Raw genomic sequence first — 20379 nt, forward strand, 5'->3', positions numbered from 1 at the left:
TGAACCGATGACCTAGGGATGTGAGTGGAAAGAAAAAGGATGAAACACACTGGTTTAGAGGGATATGGTGGGACTAGTGTGGGTGAGATATTTTGGTCAGCATGGGGATGTTGGGCCGAAGGGCCTCTTAGTGCTTCGGCGGTCACTGAAAGTGAACAGAAGAAGGGAGAATTCACCAAATACTATTAGCTGCAATCAAGACAGGTTGGAAAAAAAGGTAGCAAGCAGAACATTGGAGTAATTAATTATGGAATTAACTACAGGCCAGAGAAGGGTTAAAGGGCACCTTGGCCATTGTTTGGAGCTGGTGCCATTACCTCAGAATCTGCTGTCCTGCTTGAAATAACTCAAATAACAGGTTTGTTTACTTATGTTAATATAATCCTTTAAAAGAAGCTGAGTATAGTGATAAAGGGATTGCAGTGGATATTCTATATGTCTTTTAAAAAGATATTTGATGAAGTGTCACAGGGTTGCAAAAATGAAATGACTGGCTTGTCACCCTATCTCAGTATCATCTCTGGATGAACTTGATTTGTTCTTGAAAGGTAAGTGATACTCGGTAAAGGTACAGGTATGAGAAAGGTAAAAGCTGCAGATGACAGAGAGGTTGAGAGGATGAGCGGGTGTGGGTTCTTGGGAGTCGCTGTCTCGGAGGATCTTTCCTGGAACCAGCACACCAATGGCATCATGAAGAAAGCCTCTACTTCCTCAGGAGTTTGCGGAGGAGCTAGTGGAGTTGTTCAAGTGAACCGGTATGGACTTGAAGGGCCGACATGGCCTGTTTCCCTGCTGGAAACGGTTATATGGTTATATATGGCATGTTGTATTAAAGGGTTACGTCTATGCAATGTGAATAGATTCTAGATGGGGTGAAAACATAAAAGGTTCAATTATTGTCATGTAACACCGCATTTAGTATGTACAGGTACACAATCCTTTATCCGGACATCTAAAATCCAGAAAGCTCCAAAAACCGGCAAGTGGAGAGAGAGACGACAGCGCGAGTCGGATGGGCAAGAGACCGGCAGCACGAGTTGGGCAGGTGAGGTGGGGGAAGACAGCAGCGTGACTGGAAGGGGGTGGGCTTAAATCTGGCTTTCCGAAATCTGGAAAAATCCAAAATTTGGAGTCCCAAGGGTTCCGGATAGAGGATCGTGTATCTATAATATGCATGAGATTCTTTACCTACCGTCAGGCAGACACTTTGTGCAGTGACCCTCATGGCACCTGGTGGTTCCCAGGTGGTCTCCCCTCCAAGTACCTCTGAGATCAAACAATCCCAGGTGCATTCAGGCTATCAGATGCTGTTAATGGGACCATTCTTCAATGTTCATAAATATTGAGCGTATGATTTCACCCCCTTAAAGTTTGAAGTCAACACCAAAACGGAGAGAGCAACAGCTCTCTCAAAATTGGGGAGCTCACAAACTGTCAAGAGGACAAAAGGGGACAGAGGAATTGATAGGTGTTGGACAGAATTTAATTTAGAGAATATTGAAGTGAGAGAGTTTTAAACTTTAGTTAAAAACTTTAATGGGAATAGAGAAGTTCAGAAGGAATCTTTTTAAAAGAGGACGCCAAGAAAATAAAAGTTTAATAAAGTGGTCACCTGTCGGGGTTGAGCAAAGTCCCTGCAGTTCCCAAGCAAAGGAAGGTGATGGGACCGAGGTGGAACACTGACCTTCGAAGCAAATGTGGAAAGACCTTGGAAACAAAGAGAGATGACAGAATTTGGGATATAATTTTTAAATTTAAAAACGTGTTTAGATTATACAGCCCGATAACAGGCCATTTCGGCTCACGAGTCCGTGCGTCCAAATTAACCTACACCCCCCGGTACGTTTTGAAGGGTGGGAGGAAACCAGAGTCCCACGAGAAAACCCACGCAGACACGGGGAGAACGTACAAACTCCTTACAGACAGCGCGGGATTCAAACCCAATCGCTGGCGCTGTCAAGGCGTTGCACTGACCACTCCGCTCACCGTGTCAGCACCTATTGTCTACTGTCTATTGTCTATAAAGGGGTTTGATGGAAGGATTAAAATGGGGAAGAAGTTTCACAGCAAAGAGTAGAATGAATGCAGGTTCAGACAGAAGGTCCTCAGTATCAACGGCCCAACCAGCATCAGTGGGAGCAGAATTTATATTTAAAAGGCTTTGATGTGACTCATTTGCAGAATTCAGTGCTGCAGTGTTCACTACCAAGGTGAGGACGTTGGAGAGGAGCCCTCAAGAGGCGGGGATCCTGAGCATTGTCAGGTTTGGGAGATGTGTGGAGAGAGGAGGGGCTCCAGGGACGGGGTTGGAAGCAGCCCCGCCCGCCGAGGTTACCTGGCCCGCCCGCCCCGGCCGTGACACAACCTGCTGCAGGCTGCACACACGGGACGAGCGGGACCAGGGAAGGCAGCGTGGCTATCGCAGCGGCGGAGGTCCCGGGTACGGGGGGACAAGGGCAGGGGTCCCGGTCAACCATCGGGCATCGTGGGGGGGGGGGGGTTTCCGGACCCACCATTGGGGCGGGGGGGTCCCGGACCACCATCGGGAGGGAGGGGTCCCGGACAACTATCGGGGGGAGAGAGGTCCCGGACCACCATCGGGAGGGAGGGGTCCCGGACCACCATCGGGGGGGGGGGGTGAGGAAGGGGGTTCCCGGACCACCATCGGTGGGAGGGGTCCCGAACATTGGGCATGGGGGAGGGGTTTCCTGACCACCATCAGGGGGAGAAGGGGGTTCCGGACCACAATGAAGGGGAAGAGGGGGGGGGTCCCGGACCACCATCGGGAGGGAGAGGGGGGATCCGGGACCACCATCGGGAGGGAGAGGGGGGAATCCCGGACCACCATCGGGAGGGAGGGGTCCCGGACAACTATCGGGGGGAGAGGGGTCCCGGACCACCATCGGGGGGGGGGGGGGAAGGGGGTTCCCGGACCACCATCGGTGGGAGGGGTCCCGAACATTGGGCATGGGGGGAGGGGTTTCCAGACCACCATCAGGGGGAGAAGGGGATTCGGGAAGGGGGGGTCCCGGACCACCATCGGGAGGGAGGGGGGGTTCCCGGACCACCATCGGGGGGAGGGGGTTCCGGACCACCATCAGGGGGAGGGGGTTCCGGACCACCATCGGGGGAAGGGGGTTCCGGACCACCATCGGGGGGAGTCCCTGACCATCATTGGGGGAAGGGGGGGGCTGTCTCGGACCACCATCGGGGGTAAGAGGGGTCCCAGGAGGTGGAGGGGGGCGATCAGGACCGAACCCGCCGGTTCCAGCCGCTCCCATTCGCCACCATCGGGATGGGCTCGGAGCTGGGCGATCACCTTCCCTCTCCCGGCCGCCCGCCGGGTCTCTGTTGCCGGACTTAACTTTGGGCCGAGTGGCTGCTGCGCGGGGGCAGGATTCCCGGGCACGGAGCACCCATCCCTGGCTCTGCCCGGGCGCAACGAGCCCTTCCCAGTGGGAGCGGATCCCTGCACGGAGCGATCTTCCTCCACTCCCATCCCCTCCCTCACCCCCCATCCTCTCTCTGTCCCATCCCCATCCCCTCGCTAACCCCAACCACTCCTTCCCCATTCTCTCCTCCATTCCCAGTGTCCCCATTCCAAGCTCTGCTATTCCTATCTGTCTACCACGTCCATCTCCAACCCAACTCTCGCCACCTATCCTGACTTCTCCAACCTTTTCCTCTCTGCCCACGTTCATCCTATCTCCTTCATCAAGTCACTCCCACACTCTCCCTCTACCTCGCTGCCCTATTTTAAATATTTACGTCTTGCTTCTCCCATCCCTTCTATTCCCATCACTTCTGAATCTCTTTCTCCCTTGGTCGTTCTGTCCATCTACTCCATTCCGATCTCAGTCTCCATTATCTAATTCTTTCTCTATCCTAACTGGTTTTTTTCTTTTCTGCATCAGTGTGCAAGGGCTGTAGAAAATCTAGTTAAGAAGAAAAGTAATGATTCTGAGAGGTTTAAGATAATAGGCACTGATAGAGCTCTCAAGAATTACGAGATTGCCAGGAAAGAGTGTAAGGAACAGTTCAGGAGGGTTGGAAAGGAGCCATGAGAAAGCCTTGGTGAACAGATTAGGGAAAAGAGTGCAACGCGAAAGCCTGCAGACGCTGTGATTGTAATTAAAAATGCTGGAGGAACCCAACCAGTGTCACAGCGGGTCTGAACTTAACGAAGGGCTCAGGCCCGAAACGTCGGTAATATATCTTTACCTCCGATGGAGACCGGCTGGGTTCTTGCAGCATTTTGATGTTTACTCGGATTAAGGAAAGCCCAAGGCATTCTATGTGAAGGACAAGTTGGATAAGGCTCATCAGGGGTGATAGTGGAAACATGTGCATGGAGTCGGAGGAGGAGGGAGCGGAGGTATTTGTTTTGGTATTCACCAGACTTTAACAATTGTGAGGACGACTTCAAGTGGACTGAAACGCTAGGGCATGCTGACATTAAGAAAGAGGATGCGTTGGAGCTTTAAAAAAGCATGAATTTAGATTATCCAGTAGGACCAGACGAGATTTACCCAAGGCCATTGTGGGAAGCGAGGGTGTGGTGGGGGGGGGGGAGATTGTTGAACCACTGACATTGATCTTCACACCATCACTCTGGACAGGAGAAGTTCTGGAGGGTTGCCAATGTTCTTCCCCTGTTCAAGAGTAGCGATAACCCAGGAAATTATAGTCTAATTTCAGTGGTGGGCAAGCTGCTGGAGAAGATCCCAAGACAAAGGATTTACAAGCATGTAGAAAGGCACAATCTGATTAGGGATTGTCAGCATGGCTTTGTCAGGGGAAGGTCTTGTCTCACGAGCCTGGTTGAATCCTTTGAGAATGTAGCAAAGAACACTGATGAAGGTAGAACAGTACGGGGTATGATTTCAGTCCGGCATTTGCTAAGGTTCCTCATGCAAGCCCTATTCAGTAAGTAAGGAGGTGGTTGCAGATGGTTCATGATTTGCATGGAGGTTGGTGACCAATGACACTCTGCAGGGATCTCTTCATGAACCCTTCCTCTTTGTGATTTGTATAAATGAGGAGGTGGAATGGTGGGTTAGTAACCCTGTAGATGTTGTGAGGGTTGGGAGTGTTGTGGATAGTCCAAAGGGTTGCCAGAGGGACATTAATAGAATGCAGAGCTGGGCTGAGAAGCGCCGAATGGAGTTTAACCCAGAGAAGTGTGACGTGCTGCATTTTGATAGGTCAAATGCAATGTGTGCAGAATGTCACACCTCTCTGGTGGGGGAGAGGGGACTCTAAGCAGTGTGGATAAACTAAGAGATCCTGGGGGTGTCTTTATCCACAGGACACTCAAAACTGCTGCACAGGTTGGTCGTGCTGTTCAGAAGGCGTGCTGGCCTTCATTAGCCGTGGGATCGAGTTCAAGAGGCAATGTTACAGCTTATATAAGACCTTAGTGAGGTGCCATTTGGAGTATTGTGCTCAGTTATGGTCACCTGACTAAGAAAAGATGAAGATGCTGTAGAGAGGGTGCAGAGATTTGTGAGGACGCTGCCTGAATTGGAGGATGTGCCTTATGAGGATAGGTTGAGTGAACTTGGTCTTTTCTCCTTGGAGTGACAGAGGGCTCAATATCCTGTTGTGCAATTGGATCCTGGATTTCCTCAGGTCAAGAGCACAATTAATGAGGTTTGGTGAGAAACTCTCATCAATCTCCATCAGAACTGAAGCACCACAAGGATGTATTCACAGCTCCTTGCTATGACCTATAACACCATCTACAAATTTGCCGACCATCTCACAGTAGTGGGTTGCATAAAGGAAGGGGATGAGGCAGCGAACAGGGTGGAGATTGAAAATGTGGCTGAATGGTGCACCAACAACAACTTTGGACTCAATGTCACCAAAAACTTAGGAGCTGATTGTGGACTTTAGGAGGGGAAAAACTTGAACTGTATAATCCAGTGAGCTTTGGGGGAGCAGAGGTGGAGAGGGTGAGAACATTTAAATTTCTGGGAGTAACTATTCAGAGGATCTTTCCTGGACCCAACACACCAGGTTCAGGAACAACTGCTCCCCTTCCACCATCAGACTCCTCAACGACAAACTCAATCAGGGACTCATTTAACGACTCTGACTTTGCACTTTATTTACAACTGAATATTCACTTTCCGTATTGCACAGTCAGTTTGTTTGCACTTCCGACAAATAGAGATTCTGCTTGGCCCACAGGAAAAGGCATCTGAGCAGTGTGGATGAGCTGAGAGATCTGGGGGTTGTCATATAAGCCCTCTGGCAATAAATCTGAACTTTGAACTACAGATGAGGGGTGAACTGAGAGAGATGTACAAGAGCATGAGCAGCATTGATCGTGCGGATGGCCAGAGACTTTTCCCCAGAGCTGAAATGGCTAATGAATGGGGCATCGTTTTAAGGTGCTTGGGAGTAAGGACGGGGTGGGGGGGGGGAGATGTAAGAGGTAAGAGCAGTGGGGGCATGAAATATGCTGCTGGCAATGGTATTGGAGGCTTGTATATAAGGATCTTTTAAGAGATGCTTTGGTACATGGAACTGGTGATGCAGTAGGGAAATTCTAGGCAGAGTAGGTTATTGGGCTGAAGGGCCTGTATTAGGCTGAGCTATGTTCTTTATTCCCATCCTATCCCTTCATTCTAATCCAGTGGTTCTCAACCTTTTTCCTTTCCACTCACATCCCACTTAAAGTAATCCTGATGTCATCCATGCTCTGTGATTAGTAAGGGATTGCTTAAGGTGGGATGTGAGTGGAAAGAAAAAGTTTGAAAATCACTGTTTTAATATAATTGACTCGTTATGTGCACGGTTTCATAACTCCAAAGGAAATGGGCCGATGACAATTTTTCTTAAGCAAAATATTTCAGTAACAATTGGGTCTAGAGCAGTGATTCTCAACCTTCCCTTCCCACTCACGTCCCACCGTCACATCAGCAGCGTTAGCGACAGAGATTCAGCTCAGAACCCTTCAAGACAGTGCTTTAATCTCTGTTCCCCATCTTCTCCCTTTCATCCCATTCCCATCGCACCTCTCCCCATCTTTTTTGCCTTCTCCATCAGACCCCCCACCCCAACTGGACAGTCCTGCAACAAGTTTGTTAGCTGTTTTAACCTTAACCATGAGGTGGGGGAGGAGCGGGATGACCACGCAATGTTTGACCTTTTCCTGTAATTGACCGATGGCCAGCGAAAATGTCCCGCAGACTTCTCATCTCTTCGCATTTCGATGGGCAGTATCTCGCACGTGTTGCTGTTTGTAATTTAAGGCAGCAGTTTAACAACTGGCCACAGCTCCTTCCCGCAGCTGCTGCCCAAACCCCCCCCCCACCCCACCCCGAGTATTTTCATAATGAGGCGTCACTCTGCGGTTTTCAGGTAAATTTTCTTTGCGCTCCTGCTGATTTTAATATTTGTTTCCCTCGGATAGATTTAACAGTGATGGATCCACGATAGATTTAACAGTGATGGCGCCACCTCGCGCAAGACTATAAACCGGGGACAATGATCAACAATCACTACAACAGCTCTCTGGCTGTCAGCTCAGGGAGCTCCGCAAACACTTACCCACTGACCCTGGAGCAGAAAACTGCTTTTGCATTTGTGGGCATCTTGTTCATTTTCTTGGGCCTTCTCATCGTGCGGTGTTTCCGAATCCTCTTGGACCCTTACAGTAGTATGCCGTCCTCAACGTGGGCAGACGGCCTCGAGAAGGGGCCCTTCGAGTACGCTTTGGCGTGAAGAACACAGGGGCGCCTAGGTGCTTACATCAACCTCCTCCTCCACCCCCCCCACCCCTTTCCCAGGGGGATGTAAGGGCATGAACCTCCACTACGTTGATGGCACCGTGGACATTCCCAAAGGAGCGAGGTGTCAAGAAATGAGATGAGGCACTTGTTTAAATCTGCATCGGGCTGTTGAAATATATCAGTGTCTGAGACCCACGGAAACAGCTCACTGAGTCCACAACAGATGTTCACCCCCTCTCCCCAAACTCAAACCATTTCATTGCAAGCATCACGAAGACCCTCCCATTCGAGTTGTTTGATGCAGGCTGCCGTGGCAACAATTTGGATGCAGCTGTAATATTAATTCTAAATTGCCAGCAGTTTATGAACCGACAAAGTTTTATAAATTAACTTAAGGCCGTTGCAATGTGTTAATATAAGCCTGCCTTGTGGACTTGCTGGATCCAACTGACATTATCTGTATTCATGAGTGTGATCTCAGGAAAGGAGGGTTTGAAAGGGCTCAGTGTATTCTGTGTGGAGATAAGTTCTGAATTCTCAGTGTGGTATTCTGGCATTGCAAATGTGGCTGTCTAATAAATTAATATTACTGTTCATTTTCTTGTTTGCATAATCTGTCCTAATAAGATTGCCCTCTGCTTTGTTTCTTTCCTCCTATACCTGTCAATCATTTTACTTACGCAGGATTGTAAATATGGTATAAAGTTAAACTGCGGAGCAAAATTAAAGTGGCTGAATCGTCAGAACTCGCTAATGATGGGATGGTGCTTTTCCATTGAGAGAGTGATTTTGGCAATTAAAATCATAGCAAGATCCAGCCAAGTAAAATTGAAAGTAAACCAAGAAAAAGGCTTTTGCCCCCCCTTTTTTTAAAAAAAAATGATTTCACTGGATTTTCTAGATTGTATTCAAGCCTTGCTCCGCAAAGGTTTGAGTTTGTTGGTGCAGTGGGAGTTTTCAAATGTCGGTTGGATTTTCAGAGGTTTTAATGTGACCTTGGCAGCCATAGCACAGGCAGGAGCAGATCATCTATCTTGTTGCTAAATGCGGGATCCTGCTGCGTGCAAATTGGCTGCTGTTTCGGCCTACGACGCACTTCCCAGATGCTTCACCGTCTGTGAAATGACCCTAGATCGTGTGAAAGGCAAGTCTTCCCTTCGGCGTGCGTGTCTATTAGGAAACGAGGGGAGCTCAGTTGTTTTCAAAATGGGGGACTGGGAGCGAGCACCAAGTGATCAGAGTAGGTAACGTCGTCCATTGAGCCAAGAGGAAGTTGGACTTCTTGAGGAGCAAGATGTGGAGGGTAGAATATACCTGAGAAAGGAACTGAAATGTATTAAAAGAAGGAGGCAGTCTTTGGGCTAATTGGCTTCTGCTTTGTTAAACAAGAAAGTCTGCAGGTGCTGTGTTAACTGCATCACTCAAAAGTGCTAAAGAAACTCAGCAGGTCACACAGCGTTCATAGGAAGTGAAAGGCGATCAACGTCCTTCTTGAGGAAGGACTCGGGGCCCAAATGCTGACTCCCTTTTACTTCCTAAAGATGACCTGCAGAGTTTCTCCAGTACTTTTGTGTATTGACCTGTTTTGGCTTTCATTTGTTTTCTCCCCATGGACTCTTTTCTCTGCAACTTTCATTGTTGACTCAGCCTCTCCCCACCCCCCCCCACCCCCCCCCCCCCCACCCACAGATGCTCTCTGACCTGCTGACTGTTTTGTGTTTACGTCCACAGAAAGCTTCTGGCTGCTTCCATACCCGCTCATTTACTGCAGCTTTCTGTCCCTGTATTTGTTGATCTCCCGTTAGCAGAGACTTAACCAACTCATTTTCTCATGAGAGTATTACAAGCTCACGTTTTAGTAAAATGGGATTATCACTGTAAGGGATAGTACAGACAGGAGGAACTGAATGGCCACAGTTAACATTTAACATTTTCACACAAGCACCATCACAAGTCACAGCCCAGCGACAATTCAACGCGTTGGAAGAACTGAGGGAAGGTTTGTCACCGTCTGTTCCAGATTCGAATCATTTGCAAAGACGTGATTTTGCAAAGGGAGAACCTTTCTGATGCTGAAGAGAAAACAGCTTTTTGAAGCAGCTCTTGTTACCGGCCATTCTGTGGAATTCAGAGCATAGCTGGCTCTGTGAACGACTGGCCCTTTTCAGTGGAGTGACCTGTGCTAGGAGGGTTTTTTTGGGAAGCAAAGCGCTTCACTGTGAGTGTGACTAACAGTGAAGTTACTTGGAGAGACCGGTGCCAGGGTCTTGGAAGCTTTGAGAAGGCTGCCCAATTCGTCTCACCTAAGGACCAGGAGTGTTATGACCACAGTTCGTGTGGATGGACTTTCCTTCAAAGGCAACGCAAGGAGGATTAGTGTGTCTGTAGCAGCGACAACTCCAGTCTTCCCGTCAGCTCAACATTAATTGTGGGCATCACATTTTAAAGGCTTGTACTTCAACACTGAATGTGAAAGACTGAAGTTTGAAGTAACTTTCAAAATTTTGGCCTGGACTGTAATAGTTTGGGTATATCACACACACACACACACACACACACACACACACACACTCACACACTCTCACACACACACTCACACACACACACACACTATTGCATTTTCTAACAAGAGTTAAACAAAGTTTGTAGATGCTGGGGTCGAGTGCACTGGAGAAACACACACCATTTATTACTTTAGTTCAGTTACTTTCAGACATCTATTAATATTTCAACGTTTAATTTAGTGTTTCATAGAACATTACAGCACAGTATAGGCCCTTCGGTCCTCAATGTTGTGCTGACCTATATACCTACCAAAAAAAAGCTGAACCCTCCCTACCTCATAACCCTTTAACTTCCATCCATGTGCACGTCTAAGAATCTCTTAAATGCCCCTAATGCTTCGGCCTCCACCACCCTCAAGGCATTCCAGGCCCCCACAACTCTCTGTATATAAAAGAAAATGTTCCCCTGATGCCTCACCTAAACTTTCCTCCTTTTACTTTGTGCAGTTGTTCTCTGGTGTGGGCTACTCCTGCCCTGGGGAAAAGGGTGCTGGCTGTTCACCTTTTACAGTGGTCCTCCATCCAAGGTTTTTCTTTCCACGGTTTCCGTTACCCACGGTCCGAAAATACAGAACAGATCGTACTCAGGCAGTAATCAGTGGACTGTCACGGTAACACAGTGCTTGTGTTAAAGTAACCCCTTTTTAAAATATTGTTATAATTGTTCTATTTTATTAGTAATTGTTGTTAATTCATATTGTGCCTAATCTATAAATTAAACTTTATCATAGGTACTGTATGTATAGGAAAATCATAGGCTTCAGGCATCTGTTGAGGGTCTTGGAATATATCCCCCGTGGATAAGGAGGAAGCGACTGTATATGCGCCTCGTAATCTTGTTGACCTCATCCTTCTCTTCAAAGAAAAAAGTCCTAGCTCCGCTAACTTTGCCCTCATAAGATTTATTTTCCAATCCAGGCAACATCCTGGTCAATCTCCTCTGCCCCCTCTCCATACCTTCCACATCCTTCCTGTAATGAGGTGACCAGAACTGAACACAATATTACAAGTGTGGTCACACCAGAGATTTTACATTCCAGGCAACATCCTGATAAATCGCTTCGGCATCCTCTCCATAGCTTCCACATCCTTCCTGTAATGAGGTGACCAGAACTGAACACAATATTGCAAGTGTGGTCACACCAGAGATTTTCCATTCCAGGCAACATCCTGGTAAATCGCTTCAGCATCCTCTCCACAGCTTCCACATCCTTCTTGTAATGAGGTGACCAGAAATGAACACAATTCTCTAAGTGTAGTCTCACCAGAGATTGGTAGAGTTACAACATGATTCTCAACTCCCCCATTAATGAAGGCAAGCATCCCGTCGGCCTTCTTCTCTATCCTATCAACCTGTGCAGCGACCGTGAGAGAATGTGTAAAACTTGCGTAAATTAGTTATTGTTTGAGTGGCTTATCGGATGTCAGACCCAGGAGAGGCTGTCAGGGTCTATAATGAAGGCGTCTATCATTTAAGTCAACTGGATGACCCACTATTGTGGGAAAACACGACACATTCCCTATTTTCAATTAAAACCAGTGACATTGATGGATTTGCCTGTTGGATTTCAACTCATGAAATGTTCACATTTATACTTGCAGTGTTGCTTTGCCAACCTAGTATTTAAATGTGATGCGCTCCATTACACCAGGGTAGGTCAAACATCTTGAAATTGGGCAGATAGGCAGCAAAATACCCCCTGTCCGTTTCACCTACATCACCAGGAAAGGTGCCAAGATTAATGAACGTCACTGAGCGGTGAGAATGAATAATTAAAATACTGACCTGTGTTAAATGTGTATTATTTTAATTTTGAGTTACAGCACGGTCACTGGTTCCTGCTCTTGTTGAGGGCAACTTTCTGCATTTTGCTACCAACTTCCACCTTCGCCCAGGCTCTTTCTGACCCTCCCTTTTCTGGGCATCTGTCACGCTCTCGGGAGATGAGCTGTCCACAGATACCTCTTACAAACAACCAGCCATGCTTGACTGCACCTCCTCCCACTCTGCCTCCCGTAGAGACGCCATCCCCTTCTCAGTCTCCCCCACATTGAATCTACGACACCTTCAGGAAAGCAGCTTCCCCCTGCAGCAGCTGATGGGGCCCTCGTGCATTTCCTCTGGTTCCCATACCTCTCAGCCCTCCCCAGATTGAACAGATGTTCAATCAACCTGAGAATGGAAGTTTTAAAATGTTGGCTGGAAGAGGGAAGCTCGCTGTGTTACTTTCTTTCTTGTTACCAGTTCCAGCTGATAAAGCTCCTTATTTGGCAAGGTAGGAAAATTCTATTAACCATTGGGCATGACTAATGAATCCTAAAAGAATTCTATGAAATATTTACTTAGTGGGCGGTACGGTTGGAGAAGAACGTCACGTCCACTAAAAGCCTTGACTGGTTTATTGCACTGGGCAATCGTGTTTATATTGGACCCAGGCGCTGACGTCAGGGCCCCGTGCCATCAGAGCGCCAGCCTGGGATTGGTTGGCAGTCCTGCCACATTTCCCGCTGAGCGGGAGGTCACCTGGGACAATGGCCGGTGTCACCGCCAGGTCTGTGCGGTCGTCGGCCATTTGCGTGGCCTCTACAGTACAATAAAATCTGGATGCCCAGAAATCCAGTGCACCTGAGAATCTGGACTTCTCAACCGCTCTCGGCGTTTGCATGCATGCATTATATAAACTACATCCGGTACCGCACGGATGGCAGTCTCTTCAATCTGAGGCGCCTGCAAGCTCACACCAAGACACAAGAGAAACTTGTCCGTGAACTACTCTTTGCAGATGATGCCGCTTTAGTTGCCCATTCAGAGCCAGCTCTTCAGCGCTTGACGTCCTGCTTTGCGGAAACTGCCAAAATGTTTGGCCTGGAAGTCAGCCTGAAGAAAACTGAGGTCCTCCATCAGCCAGCTCCCCACCATGACTACCAGCCCCCCCACATCTCCATCGGGCACACAAAACTCAAAACGGTCAACCAGTTTACCTATCTCGGCTGCACCATTTCATCAGATGCAAGGATCGACAATGAGATAGACAACAGACTCGCCAAGGCAAATAGCGCCTTTGGAAGACTACACAAAAGAGTCTGGAAAAACAACCAACTGAAAAACCTCACAAAGATAAGCGTATACAGAGCCGTTGTCATACCCACACTCCTGTTCGGCTCCGAATCATGGGTCCTCTACCGGCACCACCTACGGCTCCTAGAACGCTTCCACCAGCGTTGTCTCCGCTCCATCCTCAACATCCATTGGAGCGCTCACACCCCTAACGTCGAGGTACTCGAGATGGCAGAGGTCGACAGCATCGAGTCCACGCTGCTGAAGATCCAGCTGCGCTGGATGGGTCACGTCTCCAGAATGGAGGACCATCGCCTTCCCAAGATCGTATTATATGGCGAGCTCTCCACTGGCCACCGTGACAGAGGTGCACCAAAGAAAAGGTACAAGGACTGCCTAAAGAAATCTCTTGGTGCCTGCCACATTGACCACCGCCAGTGGGCTGATAACGCCTCAAACCGTGCATCTTGGCGCCTCACAGTTTGGCGGGCAGCAGCCTCCTTTGAAGAAGACCGCAGAGCCCACCTCACTGACAAAAGGCAAAGGAGGAAAAACCCAACACCCAACCCCAACCAACCAATTTTCCCTTGCAACCGCTGCAATCGTGTCTGCCTGTCCCGCATCGGACTGGTCAGCCACAAACGAGCCTGCAGCTGACGTGGACTTTTTACCCCCTCCATAAATCTTCGTCCGCGAAGCCAAGCCAAAGATCTAAAGAAAGAAAGATAGATGTACTGCCTGAGAATCCTGAATATCCGGACGGACCTGTTCTCTGAACATTCAATAATCTGGGCAATCTTGTTGAACTGGCACCACAAAATTCCCATGGATCATCGGAGGTTTCCTGTGCACTGCACCGTGCTGCAAGTCGTGAACACAACGTAAAGGAGCAGGAGTAGGCCATTCAATCTTCAAGCCTGTTCTGCCCCAGACCTCCTCTTCAGTTCCAGCTCCTCAATCCCCTGATCTTTCAAAAAATCCACCTGCTTCAACTTTGTATATTCCCAATGATCCAGATTCCATAGAGCAGGGGTGTCAAACTCAAATTCACGGAGGGCCAAAATTAAAAACTTGGACTAAGTCGAGGGCCGAACTAAATATTTATTGAAAATTTTCAACAACATCTGCATGTTTTCTCTTCTTTCAACATATGTAATGTTAAACTTTAGGATATAACTTTAGGAGGATAATGTTACAGGTCAGGAGTAGGTAGCTCAAGTTCACCCTTTGCTTGACCTGAGGGAAACCTATTTGGTCCCTGTGGAGATGTAGTCAGCATTCACAGGCTGTGTCCATTTTGGCCTGCATCAGGACTCAGCATTTCCTGCTCACTCCTCAGGCTCTCGGCCTCTATTCACCCTCGACCCACCATCCCTCTACCTGACCAGTCCTTTACCCAACCTCTACTCACCCCTCACTCCACTCGCTCTGCCTCTACCCACCCCATCCTATACACGCCCCTCTACTGCCTCTCCCCTCAACCTGTTCCTCTACCCGTCTCTCACCCTCTAATCACCCCTCCCCTACTCGCCCTGCCCCTCCCCTTTTACCTCTTCCCTATCCACCCCTCCTTCTACTCATCCCTCCCTCTAACTGCCCCTCGCACCACCATAACTTCCCCTGCCTATTACTCCTCACCTACACCCTCTGCCCACCCCTGCTTACCCACCCACTCAGGCCCAGCGCGCTGCCGATCAGCCTTTGCGGACAGCCACCATCTCTCTCTTCACGTGCAGGGCCGAACCAGCCGTCCCTGGGGTCCGCGCGGGTGCAAGCACTGAAGGCCGTGGCGACCGGGAGAAGTGCACTCGCGCTGTGGAAGGGCCATCCGGTGCCAGTTGCACGGGGCTCGCGCAGCCCGGGGGCTGTGCGCAGCCTGCCATGCCCGTCGCGCCGACAGGAAATCACAGGCGTTCGCCAATCCGCCGCACCGCTCGACAGGTGGGAGAAGTGACTGGTTGTGCGGGGCGCCTTCCAACTGGCTTGCCAGCTGATGACATCGACAGCCTTCTCATTACAATTTCTCGTGTTACAATGGGGAAAGGATGTGCAATGAAGGGGGAGGATGGTGGGGTGACATTACCAAAAAACAGCATTGGCTCTCGCTGCAGGGCGGGCCACCTCTAATACATTTTTGAAATGATCTTGCGGGCCAAATATAATTATATCGCATGCCAAATTTGGCCCGTGGGCCAGAGTTTGACATGTGTGCCATAGAGCACAGAAGCAGGCCATTCACCCCATCTAGTCCATGCCAAACTGTTAATCTGACCTGCACCCAGCCATATCTCTCCCATCCATGTATCTATTCAAATTTTTCTTCAGTCAAAATTGAGCCTGAATTCACCACTTGAGCTGGCAGCTCGTTCCACACCCCCACCACTCTCTGTGTGAAGACTTCGCCCCCCTAATATTCCTTCTAAACATTTCCTCTTTCACTCTTATCCCATGTCATCTGGTTCTAGTCTCACCCAAATTCAATGGGAAAAGCCTGCTTGCATTTCCTCTCTCTATACCCCTTCATAATTTTGGATACCTCTGTAGTGGGGTCACTAAGGTTATAGCTCGAGGTTAAAGAAAGAAGACTCGCACACCAAGAGAGTGTAGTCGACACTGGCTTGATTGGGTTGCAGCTCTGCCTTTTGTAGGCAGCCGGCCATGTCACCACCTGCTGCCAATTGGCTCTCCTGGATGTGCGGGCCAGGATTGGACGCCCTGCAGTCCGCTGGTGGTGACTGGTCAATTTGACAGCCTATGGGAGTGGGCGTCTCATCCTGTGCGCTGTGCTCGATCGCCATGTTCGATGGCCGTTTCCTGTGTTGGCCCGCAGAGCGGGCTGTGGGCCGCTGCACGTCTGTCATTCTTCCATGTTCCTCGGAGAAAAGTCCTAACCTGTTTTATCTTTCACTGTAACTCATTTCCTCAATAGCCGGGGACATCTTTGTAAATTGGGGCAGCATGGACTCATGGTCCAAAATGGCCTTTTACCGTATAAATTTAAAACATTTATATCTTCCCTGCGTGTGATGTGCAACTCCTGGGATTTACTGACCAGGTTGAGAAATTCTATCCTCATTAGTGTTAATTGACCAGCCCCTAAACTTATGCTCACATCCCCTACTCTCCCCCTGGTTAAAACGGCTCCACACCTACCTTGTTCCTTGTGCCAACGATCCAGTAGGGCTGCCCCGCAGCCTCAACAATGTGGGTGCTTTCTGGTTCTGTCTGTGTGGAGTTTGCACATTCTCCCCATGACCATGTCCCCTCACCATGCTCCGCCCTATCATACGTGGGTGAGGGCAAAATAGTTGGTGATTAGGAATTGTGAGAGAGAATAGGCGAAGCAAGGGATCGTGTTGTGGGCTGCATGGACTCGAGGGGCTGAAGGGGCTCTTATGTTGTTGTGAAATGTCTATTTGATTTAGAACTGGACTGAAACCAAATACAATGTAAGTTTTATTGGATAATAAAACTTGCTGAGCTCTACTTAAATTGCATTTACCAGAGTTTGGTTTAGTTATTTCATTTTCATATTTTTTTAACTTTGTTATTAAAAAATGTGCTTCATTCTCAGTCTATTCACATTAAATACATTCGGTGCATGTCTTTCACCAGATTCAAGGTCTTCCAGAAACACCTGATGTTTGTGTCAGTTTGTGTCCCAAGGAACAATTTGGAGAGCGGGACGTTTGTTACGTGCAGCTCCTTGGGGTGGACCACTATATCCGCTTCCAAACTTTCTCCATGAACGGACAGACGGACAGGGGATGGTTCCGGTGATGAGACATTCTGCTCAGGGAACCATTCCACAGGATCCTTAGAACATAGGAATGGAAGAACTAGGAGCAGGAGTCGGCCGTCTGGCCCATCGAGCCTGCTCCGCCATTCAATGGGATCATGGCTGATCTGATGATCAGCTCATCTCCACCTACCTCCCTTTCCCCCATATCCTTTAATTCCCCTATTTTGTAAAAATCTATCCCTTGTCTTAAATAAATTTACTGTGGTAGTCCTCACTTCAATGGGCATCGAATTCCACAGATTCACCACCCTCTGGGAAAAGCAGTTCCTCTACTCCCCTGGATCTTGTGGTTATGCCCCCTAGTTCTAGTCTCCCCCACCAATGGAAACAACTTACCTCCCTCTATTTTATCTATGCCTTTTATAGTTGTATATGTTTCTATAACATCCCCTCTCATTCTCATTCTAATAAATTCCAGCGAGTACTGTCCCAGATGACTCAATCTCTACCCATCCATGGAATCAACCTGGTGAACCTCCTATGCCCCGCCTCCAAGGCCAGTACATCCTTCCTCAAGTAAGGAGACCAGAAATGCACGCAGTCCTCCAGATGCAGCCTCACCTTGTACAATTGCAACATAACCTCCTTCCTCCTAAATTCAATCCCTCTAGTGATGAAGGCCAATATCCCATTTGCCTTCTTGCTGCCCCTGCAAACCAATCTTTTGCAATTCATACACATGCACTCCCAGGCCCTGTACAGGAGTGTGCTGCATTCGCAGGCCATCCTTCTCCCACAGGGGAACTGTGGGGCGTTGCCTGCTGCCCTCTGACTTTGGGACCACTGGTCCAGGGTGATTCTGGGCAGAACCTTTACTGCAATGAACAGGTTGTGCAACAAGCTCCAACTGGATGGAATATTGCCTCACAATATCCCTTACTGATCACAGAGCACCGATGGCATAGGGATTACTTAAGGTGGGATGTGAGTGGAAAGAAAAAGTTTGAAAAGCACTGCTTTAAACCATTCATTTATTTCATATCTGGCTTCTCTTTGTTCACTCACAATGTTTTGAGATGGGAAGGAAGCCATTCACCCCATCGCATCAAGATCCAGGTGGCGGTGTTGCCACTGGTGCAGGCCCGAGAGGAATGGGGGAGTGGAGTCTTCTAGTGCTCCTCCGTGGGGTCCTACCCAGGCCTTCCCACCCCACAGCCCCACCTTGTTTTAAACTACCTGTAGAATGGGGCCAGTGAAATCCCACCGAGCTCTGTGACCAAGATGGTGCTGCCCACACATTTGGCAGCCCAGACCATAAGAGTTGTGGGCTCTGGGAGGAGCAGGGGACCAGAGCAGGAAAACACTCCCCCATCCCCCTCCACATAGGGTGAGGAGAAGCCTGGGAGAGAACCACAGCAGAGGACCAGCGCGGGGCTCAGTGGCTAAAGGCCTCACTCTGGATTGTGGAGACCAGCTCAAGGGAACCAGGGATCTGTGATGGTACCATTGATGATCAGGGCTCCTGAAGGTCTCAGGTGCTGACAGCTCCCTGATCGTGTCAGAGTTTGGAACCAGTGGCCAAGGAGGGAGACTTGGACACCTGGATATTGGGTTCACCGCTGGAACGATGCTGTGTGCCACAATTTTTTAATTTTAAATTTTTAAAATTTAGACGTACAGCATGGTAACAGGCCAATTCGGTCCTGGAGTCCTTGCTGCCCAATTTACACCCCGTTAACCTACACCCCAGGTACGTTTTGAACAATTGAGTGGAAATAGTCTGGAGGTGCACTGCCAAGGTCTGCCATGGACGCCATTTCAATTATAGCATTCAAATGGATAAGACAGGATTTGCAGGGCTATGGGGAAAGATGGGAGAATAGTTCAGTTTGCAAGAGTCCTTTGTTGTCATGTGTTTTCCCTGTAAAGAGGCACTACGTGTCCAAGCAGCCCTAGTGAGAAGGGAGAAATGGAAGAGGTCCCCCTCAGAGACATTGAGGGTCTGTGGAATCTGTCACTTCCTCCAATGCCACTACCACCTGTGCTCCCCTATCCCTCATTGATCACAGAGCACCGATGGCATAGGGATTACTTAAGGTGGGATGTGAGTGGAAAGAAAAAGTTTGAAAAGCACTGCTTTAAACCATTCATTTATTTTCAATTAAATAAATGTTGGCGGTACTGAGAACCTGCACTGTGGGAAGCTGTGTTTATCATTCACCAAACTTTTTGGAGGGTGGGAGGAAACCCACACAGACACAGGGAGAATGTACAGACTCATTACAGACAGCAAATTCGAACCCTGGTCGCTGTCACTGTAACAACGTTTCTACACCGTGCTAGACTGTAAACTCTTTAAAAAATTATAATAGTATCTCGATTGGTCAATTGTTTCTGAGATTTTTCATGCCCACCCTACCATCTGCCTAGTTGCGGTCAGCATTTAATCAGCATGAGCCGATCTTTGAGGCTGATCCAAGGACCAGCTTCTGCACACGTCTGTGTCAGTGCTGGCTGATCTAATCTTTTGCTTCTTTCCCCGTTCACAGCAGTGACCTACTGCGCATTTGGTTCATTATGCCAACCTGTTCCTCGCTCCTGAGCGACAATCTGTTCAAACAAGACACAGAATTGGACTTCCATATGCCTAGAGTTCTGCCTCCCTTTCCCTCCCCCGTGCCTCTGCCCCACTGCTAACCCATCAGTTGAGCATGTTTCAAAGACAAACTAAACTTCTCCAAAATGCTCGTACATTCAAGGGACAGTGTGCAAAAATAATTGAACGAAGATTTAGTTTCCTGAACACTTTTGGGTGTATTTTATAGATTTTGAGCTTCTGATCACCTGAATATTTTCCAATCACGACCCATTTTTTAGATATAACCTATTTTTGTGATCTCCTGTCATATTTTAAGTCTACCTCAAGCAGACAAAACCATGAAGTGCGACATAGCATTGAAAATTCATTTCCTGCGTTTGCACTTGGCTGATCTTGGTGACGTCTGTGATGAACACGGTGAGAGGTTTCACCAGGACATTGCGACCAGGGCAACTGAAATCCATCGATGCTGGCCGACTATTGTTGGACAAGAGAGGCATCAGATGCCGAGTACAAATGAAAATCAGCGACAAAACACGTTTAGGTCAGTTGAACTAATGCAATGTGTCAGTATCATAATGCTAAATTCAAGAAATGTTAATACAGCAAATCTGAAATTATCTGTGTTCAGCTTGAAGTTGTCTATCATAATCTTTTTTTTAAGGAAGCAAACC

At 48.4% G+C, this 20379-nt stretch overlaps 1 protein-coding gene across 2 annotated transcripts; it reads left to right on the forward strand.

Moving 5' to 3' along the window:
* The first annotated feature begins 302 nt into the window (after window positions 1-302).
* ctxn2 (cortexin 2) lies at window positions 303-8338 on the forward strand. 2 transcript variants are annotated; one of them, XM_069904539.1, is made up of 2 exons: window positions 303-1045; window positions 7424-8338. In XM_069904539.1, exon 2 carries the CDS (start codon window positions 7498-7500, stop codon window positions 7732-7734), a length of 237 nt encoding a protein of 78 aa, XP_069760640.1. In that variant the 5' UTR covers window positions 303-1045; window positions 7424-7497; the 3' UTR covers window positions 7735-8338. The 2 variants fall into 2 exon arrangements, with proteins under 2 accessions (XP_069760640.1, XP_069760639.1); XM_069904538.1 differs by lacking the exon at window positions 303-1045 and adding an exon at window positions 2382-2440.
* Window positions 8339-20379: the final 12041 nt, after the last annotated feature.

Source organism: Narcine bancroftii, chromosome 11, assembly GCF_036971445.1.
Source record: "Narcine bancroftii isolate sNarBan1 chromosome 11, sNarBan1.hap1, whole genome shotgun sequence".
Lineage (NCBI taxonomy): Eukaryota > Metazoa > Chordata > Chondrichthyes > Torpediniformes > Narcinidae > Narcine > Narcine bancroftii.

What these genes read in the sequence shown, in the direction of transcription:
- ctxn2 (XM_069904539.1), top strand. Translation starts at nt 7,498, where the DNA reads ATGATCAACAATCACTACAACAGCTCTCTGGCTGTCAGCTCAGGGAGC.